At 38.4% G+C, this 9,428-nt stretch overlaps 1 protein-coding gene across 1 annotated transcript; it reads right to left on the bottom strand.

Moving 5' to 3' along the window:
- Nucleotides 1-3,219: 3,219 nt before the first annotated feature.
- On the bottom strand, nucleotides 3,220-6,493 carry LOC308412264 (uncharacterized protein). Its single transcript, XM_080906481.1, has 2 exons — nucleotides 6,353-6,493; nucleotides 3,220-5,431 (listed from the first exon to the last, which is right to left on the bottom strand). The coding sequence occupies exons 1-2, from the start codon at nucleotides 6,412-6,414 to the stop codon at nucleotides 4,492-4,494; spliced, it is 1,002 nt and encodes a 333-aa protein (XP_080762607.1). The 5' UTR covers nucleotides 6,415-6,493; the 3' UTR covers nucleotides 3,220-4,491.
- Between the last annotated feature and the right edge of the window lie 2,935 nt (nucleotides 6,494-9,428).

Genomic DNA, 9,428 nt, shown 5'->3' with positions numbered 1-9,428 from the left:
AGAATAAATGCTGCATTAGAGACGAGGGTAAAATCATGGGAGTGAAAATACGAAAAAATGAATCCACCAGGAAATGAGAGAACCTGTGTAAGTCTGCTGCTGCTGTTTGTGTGAGGACAGCTGTAACTCCCTTTAAGTTTTGCTTTTCTTGTAAATGAAACCAGAGCAAACACCTCTGCTAGTTGATAAGATGAAGATGAAGGTTGATAATCCAGATATTTGAATGAGTTTATTAAAGCGCAATTGTTCATCTTTTTATGAGCAGGTTTAGGTCCAAAGTTTGAACATGGGCGTGTAGGCCTGTCTGCAGGGTGAGAGATGAAGTTGTCTCTCATGTAGTAACCGATGAATGAATTTCAAAGAGTAAACACATGTTTTTAATGGCAGTGTTTCCTCGTATGATTTGTTTGGTAATTCAGGTTTTCATTGTTTAAAGGTGTTCTATAGTTACCATCATCATATAAAAACTTTGAGATCATTCATATGTAGAAAGATGTGATTGTGTTAGAACTCAAACTTTTAGTTTCATTGTGTGAAACTAATTCAAATGTAACTTCTGTTTAGATTTGAATGTTTGTACTAAAAACATGAGGCTACACATATTTACCCAGGATGTTTTAAAGCTTGTGGAGCTGCTTCCACTGCTGCAACCCTACCAGGAGGAGGTGCTGTCACAGAGAGAATCACAGAAATGGCAACATACAGCATCACTATCCTCGCTGTTTATTTCATTTTTCTGTACTTGTTTTTCTAGAAACCTCGGCATGCAGTGTAGCTAAAGATCCCTTTTTTAATGTCATCATTTATCAAACTAAGATGTTTAAGATAAGACTTTACTGATCCCACAATGGGGAAATGTTTGCGTTACCTTAGCTCAGGTACAGATCAGAAGGAAAATACAAAAAATACAAGTAAAATACAAACAAATAAAAAATAAGTAAGATAATACACTATATACAACAGTAGCATACACAGTATGTGATTATGGATATGGTTGTGGAAATATTCAAGACATAAACTATATAGCTTAACATAATGGCAGAACCTTACACACTCACCATCTTTTTGGTTAAATATTAGTCATACACTACACTTTCCCTGTGAATGAAATATAAAATAACCTGTGATGCACTTACTGTAATGCCCACAATGAATCAATGCTTCTTCAATCATCACGTTTTAAAATGTATAAAACAAAATGTATAAAAAATGTATAAGACAAAGGGAAAACAATGCAAATGTTGGCATAGAAGTATTTAAATGAATGTCTACAATGAGTCAGAAGTCAATACTTTAGCAGTGAGAGATGCCACAGAGCTTTATTAAAAGCATGCGGAGAAAAAAAAGCACGTGAAAATGGGATATTAACTTTATTTTTATTAAGGACTAAAACAGTTCTCTCTTTTGTTATATTAATCTGTCTTTAATACTGTAGCGTGACACCATAAGGGAGGATGAGTTTGTTTTCCAGGTATTTGCTGTTTGATTATCTTCTAAGAAAAAATCTTCAAAGGGTCCAGAGTCAGGGTATCACAAAGCACAGCAACTGAAACTGTCAAAATAATGTTACAGGATTAAACCTCACCTAACTCTAAGCTATAGAACATTTCTCATGAAACATCTCCAAGCTGTAAAGTTTTTCAGTCACTGTAGATCAGAAGTGTGAAACATAAAGCCCAGCGAGGACTCCGCCACAGCCCGCTGGATGGGTTCGGCTATGTGGAGAAGGACAGGAATTTTTGCCTTTTAAACATGTTTTAATAAGATTTGGAGCTTATCTGTTATTTAATTATCTGCTATAGAAATTCACCTTTTTCCCTGAGAAATTTGATTCTGTTTATTTATTATTAATGTCATGATGTGTGCTGTGTGGCAGGCAGGAGATTAGACCCAAATGCAAAAGGAATCAGAACCTAAACCATGATACAGAATACTACAAAAACACAAGAAACAGAAGATGCTGGGTCAAAATGGCCCAGAGCTGTCACAATTAAATGCTAACAAAATGTTTGTTTGTTTGTACGCTGTTGCAATAATATCGTATTGTGAGTGACGTATTGTGATGTCGCAATGTGTGTGGGGTTTCTGGTGATTCCCACATCTACTTACCAGAATATCTTCTAGTAAAGAAGGTTAGAAAGGAAGCTTTGAAGCATGCCTAATACCTGCCGGCCTGACAGCAGGACGTGTGTGTATAGATTACACACAAATTGTTCGAAATTATTTATCAGACCAAGTAGAGAAAAAAAAATGTAATTTGCATGTCTACAATTAAATATCTGCAAAAACATTTGTAGACTTTAACAAGTTGTTGAACCTAAATGAAAGTAAGAATGAGCCAGCTATTAGTTAAATTAATGATTCCTTCAACAAGAAAATCTAACACAGGATGTGTCAAAGGATGTTTGTTACTCTAAAACTTGAGTTGTCTGGGATACATGTGGGTAGAAAGAAGACAAGAAAGCAGCAATGTGGATTGAAAATAGAAAAAGCACACGAAAAACAGACAGAAAAATGGAGCCAATTTTGTTACAGAGCTGTAATAAATGAAAAGCTAAAGAGGAGAAAACAAGTTCACAGAATCCTAAAGAGAAGCCATTGTTGACTGTGGATGTTTGGATGAAAGTGATGCTCAATGTCTGCAGGAGTCTAGCAGATGTTACAACTTTCATTTACTGCTGTTCCTGTGACACAAAACGACTGAAGATAACAAGCACATTTCTCTAAAACACATGAGATGAGGCTCCATGTGATGTAAAGGCACAGAGGAAATGGGGGGTCATCACCTCAACAGTAAACACACAGGACTGCACTCAGATTTGGACGCTTTTGTCATTTCATTGATGGAAAGTTAGACTCCACCACCTGATTGTCTGTACCTCAATTCAGGCTATTTTAAAATCCAGAGGAGGTGCAACATTGTAGTTCTAACTGTATGTTTTAGTTCATGCAGCTAATAAATAAAAAACCTTTGTGTCAAAGTAAAAACGCTGAATAAACATCTCCCAAGTGTGTTTAGGCCATGAAATCTTTGCTGGAAAGAAGATCAGGGATCCACGCAAAGTGGGGTTTATGCACTTGTTCTGAAAACACTTGCCCGTCCTAACATTAAACACTGCTTGTAGCAGGTATCACAACCACAACAGGGACCTGTTTTTTCAGGTGTTGATTTGGTGTGATTTGCAGTAAATTGTGTGTCACAGACATTGTAAATACATTTGTGCGACTCAGTGAAATATTCTAATCCCAAAGGTGAAACTTTTACAAATACATATGCCACAATACATTAATTTATTGAACTTGTAAACTTTTCATTTACATCACACAGTGTCTTGTTGTTTGGTGTTATCTGATGTTTTGATGAATGCAGTTTTAATTGTATAATGTGGGACCGGCATCTAAGTCTTTCAGGTTTTCAGTCCAAGCAAGGAAACACCATTTCAATATAATATTCTGACGTCTTCTTCAGCCCCTGTTAAAGATGTGTTGGTCACTGACAGTTTTTACTCTAGTCTTGCATCCTAAAAATAAATTTAACACCTGTGCAGGAGTGAAACCCTGAAGACTCTGAGCCCTTCATGGTCCACTGTTTGAAGTTTGTATTTATGTGAAAATAATTTCAACTGTTTCTACAGGTAGATTTTGAAGGTTTACAAATATAGCACAGCAGGTGAAGTTAAACACATCGAGACAAAGTGTACAATGGAATAACTGTCATTCAGCTGGTTGTACCAAAGTGTTGTAGCTGCCTGATTCTCAGGACATGGAGTCAACATAATAACCCAGTAATTCTTGTCTTCTGGTGGTAATTTGTTTTTCTTTTTATCACACAATGTGAGATCAAACTAACTGAGTTTATTTCCTATACAATGAATAAACCCTTTTACAGTAAAGTTGTGAAATATGAGATGATGTGGTGTTAATTTAAAAATTACATGATTATTAAAATAGAAATAGACAAAGCTGGAAAAAAAACTGAGGCAATTTGTTTGAGCAGTGGGCAACAGAGCAACTAATCGTCATATCACCGTCTTTGTTTCACATCAAGGCACCACCAGGTGACAAGCTCTACTTCAAAAAGAGCATGGCAAGAGTCAAACAAGAAATAAATCCATAAATTAGCTGACTCAGTTACAGCTTTAAATCAGGGTATCGTCATAGTTATGTTAAGCCACCCTCTATTAAAGGAAACATAGGCAGATTAAACAAAATTTGCCCAATAAAAAGAAATTACTTTTTCAACAATCTTATGGATAAATGAAAAAGAATTTAGGGGCTGAGCTTCGGAAAAGAAAAGAAAAACCTGTCGGGGAGCGTATCAGGACAGCAGGAAGAAGATTAATGGTGAAATACTGTTTGCTCAAGGGTTTTGCAGTCAGTGGCAGTACACTGTAATAGAAAAGTTCAATTTAATAAGATAAGATTCCTTTATTAGTCCCACAAGTGAGAAATTTCATTTTAATCTGTGTGTTGACAATGATTGTAGTTAAATTAATGTTTAGGTGATAATGCCCTATATAGAATACCAACAATGAGACAAACAACAATCATGACAGCACAGATCAAAGAACAAACAGAGGTGTTGTCGTCCTGCAAAGTAGAGTTGAAGCTTTCTGGGAAGACAAAAGGATCTTGTTGCCTGCTCTCTGTGATATTGAGCACAGCATCACTTGGTGCGTTGCTTCTCTGTGATGGCTGTCGTCTGTTGTTGTGTTCGTGAGAGGAATTGCTCTTCTGGATCACAATAAACAGCAACAGTCCAAGACAAGCGAGGTCACCCCACGTGTTTCTTATCTCCAATAACTGGGAATCATCAGCACTGCTTCTAAAGTGGTCTCTGAGAAACATCAGTAAATTGATGTTATCATTGTTAATGGAAAACTTACTGATAGCTCTTAAGAGGTTAGTAGTGACCTCATATGTATGTTCTGGATCATACGCTGTCCCTCGATATTCAGATGTCTCATAATGCTGTGTGATATAGACTCGGTCTATTATCTGTGAAGTTTGCCGTCCATGGTTCGGCTCCCAGACTCTGATTATGATCCGAGCCCTGTTGCCGTTCTCATCCTCTGATTGGATGACATGCTGTGGAAGCCGCAGAGATCCTTGTCGATGGATATTACCAAGACTGTAGTACTGATATCCCCTCGGCGGTTGACCCAACACCTCTTCATAGTTTCCATAATGATGTGAGCCATAATCAAAACTATTTGGGTCAAAGGGCAGACTTATGTCACCGTTTATGTCAATGTCAATTTCATTGGCAAACCAGTGGAGCAACCAAATGCCCTGCTCAGGCACAGACTGGCCAAAGCCTACTGACCTCAGATCAGTGATTGAGTTGAGCGCTCGTCCTACAGCTGACACAGAGCTGAAGGTCAGGATGAGAGCCACACAGCAGCTCATCATTCTTCCAAACATCTTCATCCTGTGGAGATTTAAGAAGTCACTGTTTTTATTGTTCATGCATACTTTATATTATTAATTATATTGTGATTAATAGGATAATCATGATTAAAACAGCTTTAAATGTATTCCTAGTTTATAATTTGATAGTCATTCAGCCACACAAACACTGAAACAGGTTTTGCTTTTTTTCTCCTGTCTGGTTTATACCATCTATTATGGGTTGGAATTGCTTTTTAAAATGTTGTTTTCTTCAGTTGAAATCAAAAGTTACTTTTTTAATATTAGAGTTTACTTTTAATTAAGAGGGTGTTAAGAGAGGCTTGTTAGTGAGAAATGTTGTTTTCTCAAACAGCTTTAACTTTGTGACATAAAGAGAGAAAATCACACTAATAACTTGTATCTGTAACTTGTTGGCTGAAGCCTCCTGTCAGCTTCAGATAAATAACAGGGAAGGATCGCTCAACACTCAGTTTACAGAGGATTTATTAAACAAAGCAAACTAAGTAATTCTTTAACAAAGAAGTGAAGCATATTTTATAGCCATGACCAAACATGCTTTTATTTTATTCATTACACTGCTTTTAAACCAGAATTTTATTTATGTTGTCAGGTGTGGCTCAGAAACGAGTCCAGTATCTAAAGCAGTGCGTGCGACACGACAACAACCAGGTTTCATGATACTCACCTCTCCCTCTGTCAGAAAGTTAAACTAATTATATTGTTTAAAACTGTAATACTGCAGACTAATAGATCATTTTTATGTGAACGAGTGTGCTTGTAATTTAAGAGAAGGTGGACTATGTGCAGTGTAATCCACTCCATGTTAAACCCACTTCACTGTATCTTGAAATGTAGAATAAATGCTGCATTAGAGACGAAGGTAAAGTCATGTGAGTGAAAATAAGTAAAAATGAATCCACCAGGAAATGAGAGAACTTACCTGTGTAAGTCTGCTGCTGCTGTTTGTGTGAGGACAGTCGTAGCTTCCTTTATGTTGTGCATTTCCTGGTAAATGAAACCAGAGCAACAAGCTCTGCTAGTTGTGAGTGTTTCTAGTTTAGCAGTCACTTAAAAGCAGATTGTTGATCTTTTTACTAGCAGGTTTATGTCCTGAGTCTATGGACTCAGTGGTTTTGTTTTGATTGTTATTATCTTTTGCTTCAATTTTATTCTGATTAAGATTTTCTAGTTCTGAGGTTTTGGTTTCTGTGTTCCCTCTGTGTTCCCTTCCCCCTACAGTCGACTGTAGGGTCAGAGACTGCAGTGGAGTAATTCAGCCTTCTATAAATCATGTCTGCAGGGTTGAATTAACTGCATTTACCTTCACCAGCTGGAGCACTGAGTCCATGTTTGTTTTAACAATTTTCCAGGTGATCACCAGTATAGAAGAGTTTGGAGGACAGATCCTTTGTCCAGTCATCTACATTTAGACAGAAACCCATCACTACAACCCAAGGGTATTGTAGGTCTTAACAAGCTGTTGCACCTGATTGAAAATAAGCATGAGTCAGCACCACAAGAGCTGTCCATTAAATTAATGTAAAGGACTTTAGAACTCCTTCATCAAGAAAGTCCGGCACAGAACACAACACGACATTGTTGCTATAAAAATTTGAATTGAGCACAAATGATTTAGGAAGGTTGTACAAGAGAAACATGCAGGTAGAAAGCCATTAAAGCGGCAAAGCAATATGGATTAAAAAAGAAAATGCACCAAAAATAAGGCAGAAACAGGAACCAAAATTGCCCAGACAGGATCCTGTCTGGGCAATTTTGGCTTACACCAATATATGGACGTTCCCACACACTCCAAAGGACACATTTTGGATCTTGTTTGCTGTATTGGTGTCACCCCTAAGAATTGTGCTGTATTGGACATGCCTTTTTCAGACCATGAATTAGTTTTATTAAGTGGTAGTCTCCCACTGTACAAAAATAAACAAAACCGCTCAATTACTTTTAGAAATATTAGGGGCATTGATCTATCAGCTCTTTCCCATGGCATTAAGAATTTACCTACCATTGATGCCTCAGCTTCCATAGATGACCTGGTATCTCATTATAACAATGAACTTATCAACCTCTTAGATACCTTGGCTCCCCCCAAAAATCGAACTGTTTTTCTCTCTCGCTCTGCGCCATGGTATTTATCTGAACTTCGCCAACTTAAAGCTACTGGACGCCGCCTGGAACGTCTCTGCCGTACATACACACTCTGCCGCAGTTTGCAACAAATTTATGGACTTTTTTTACGCCAAGATTGAGAATCTTCATCAATAATTGCCCTCGTCCTGTGATATGGTCAATTGTTCTATCTGCATTTCTTGTCCTTCTCAGCTGTCATCCTCTCTATCAAGTTTTGAACTTCCCACAATAACTCAGCTATCTTCCATAATTACTAACTTTAAGTCATCATCGTGTAAACTTGATCCACTGCCGACAAATCTTGTTAAACTCTCATTCCCGTCGCTTGCCCCACTGATTGCTAATATCGTACGCTCCTCTCTTAAATCTGGTTCTGTTCCTTCTTCTCTTAAAACTGCTATAATAACCCCAATACTGAAAAAGAATGGTTCAGATCCCTCCAATCGAAATAATTTCAGGCCAATTTCAAATCTCCCTTTCTTGGCAAAAATTCTGGAAAAGATAGTGGCTGCACAGGTTCATCATCATCTCACTGGAAATAACTTGTATGAACAGTTTCAGTCCGGCTTCCGTTCATGTCACAGTACAGAAACAGCTCTAGTAAAAATCACCAATGATCTTCTGCTTGCAGCTAACTCAGGACTTATCTCCATCCTCATTCTCCCTGACCTTACAGCAGCTTTTGATACCATCTCCCCCTGCATCCTCCTTCACAGATTAGCATCTATTGCAGGGGTGGGCAACTCCAGGCCTCGAGGGCCGGTGTCCCTGCAGGTTTTAGGTTTTTTTAACCGACACAGCTGATTTAAATGGCTAAATTAGCTCCTCAACATGTCCTGAAGTTCTCCAGAGGCCTAGTAACGAACTAATCATGTGATTCAGGTGTGTTGACCCAAGGTGAGATCTAAAACCTGCAGGACACCGGCCCTCGAGGCCTGGAATTGCCCACCCCTGATCTATTGGCATCAGTGGTACAGTACTGGTTTACCCCTTATCTCTCTGGCCACTCACAGTTTGTTCAGTTACTCCCTCACAGATCAGTATCTACTCCAGTTAATTCAAGTGTACCCCAAGTGTCACAATACGGCAAGAGTAGGACCCAAACTCAAACTCGCAGAGACAAAAAGTAAACTCAAAAAACACAGCTTTATTGCTGGCGTGGAGTGGGACACGAAAAACAATACTAAACTAAACTAAACTAAACTAAAGCACAAGGAGCCACAGGGAAAAATCACACAGCTATGAGGGAGGACGCAACACTGACAAAGAGAAACACAGGGCTTAAATACACTGAGGGATAACGAGGGGGAATGAGCCACAGGAGGAGAGCACAGCTGGGAGTAATTAGGCAGGACGAGACAAGGGAAGCAAAACTAGAAACATTAACATAGGACAGACTGTGAAAGTAAAACAGGAAACACACTGACGGAACTCAAGACATGTAAACTTAACAGACTGGGGAGACAGAACATAGGGACCTGAAACATGAACAGAAAGGCACAGTAGACACAACATGAACATAACAACGCCACAGGGGAAGAGTAAAACAAAATGCAGGGACACAGGACCTCTTTCAAAATAAAATGGGAAACATAATGAAACGCAAACATGACAACATAAGAAACACAGACATGAAGCACATGAAGGACAAGGGAGACTTAACGGGGTTGGATACACAAGGGGAATCTAATAAACAAATAACTTAGATAACCTAATGAACAAAATAAACTCAAACTTAAAACGCTGGGTCAAAAAACCCAGGATCATGACAGAAACTGAAACTGACCAAAACCAGAGCAAAAGTCCCACAAAAAGGGTGCAAAAAGCCCATGAAAGGCACTAAATCTCCGGAGATAGTTCTCAAAACTTTC

This window comes from Rhamphochromis sp. 'chilingali', assembly GCF_963969265.1.
Source record: "Rhamphochromis sp. 'chilingali' genome assembly, chromosome: 15".
NCBI classification, from domain to species: Eukaryota; Metazoa; Chordata; class Actinopteri; order Cichliformes; family Cichlidae; genus Rhamphochromis; species Rhamphochromis sp. 'chilingali'.
The sequence above is the reverse complement of the archived record's forward strand: the minus strand, read 5'-3'. Positions and strand labels throughout refer to the sequence as shown.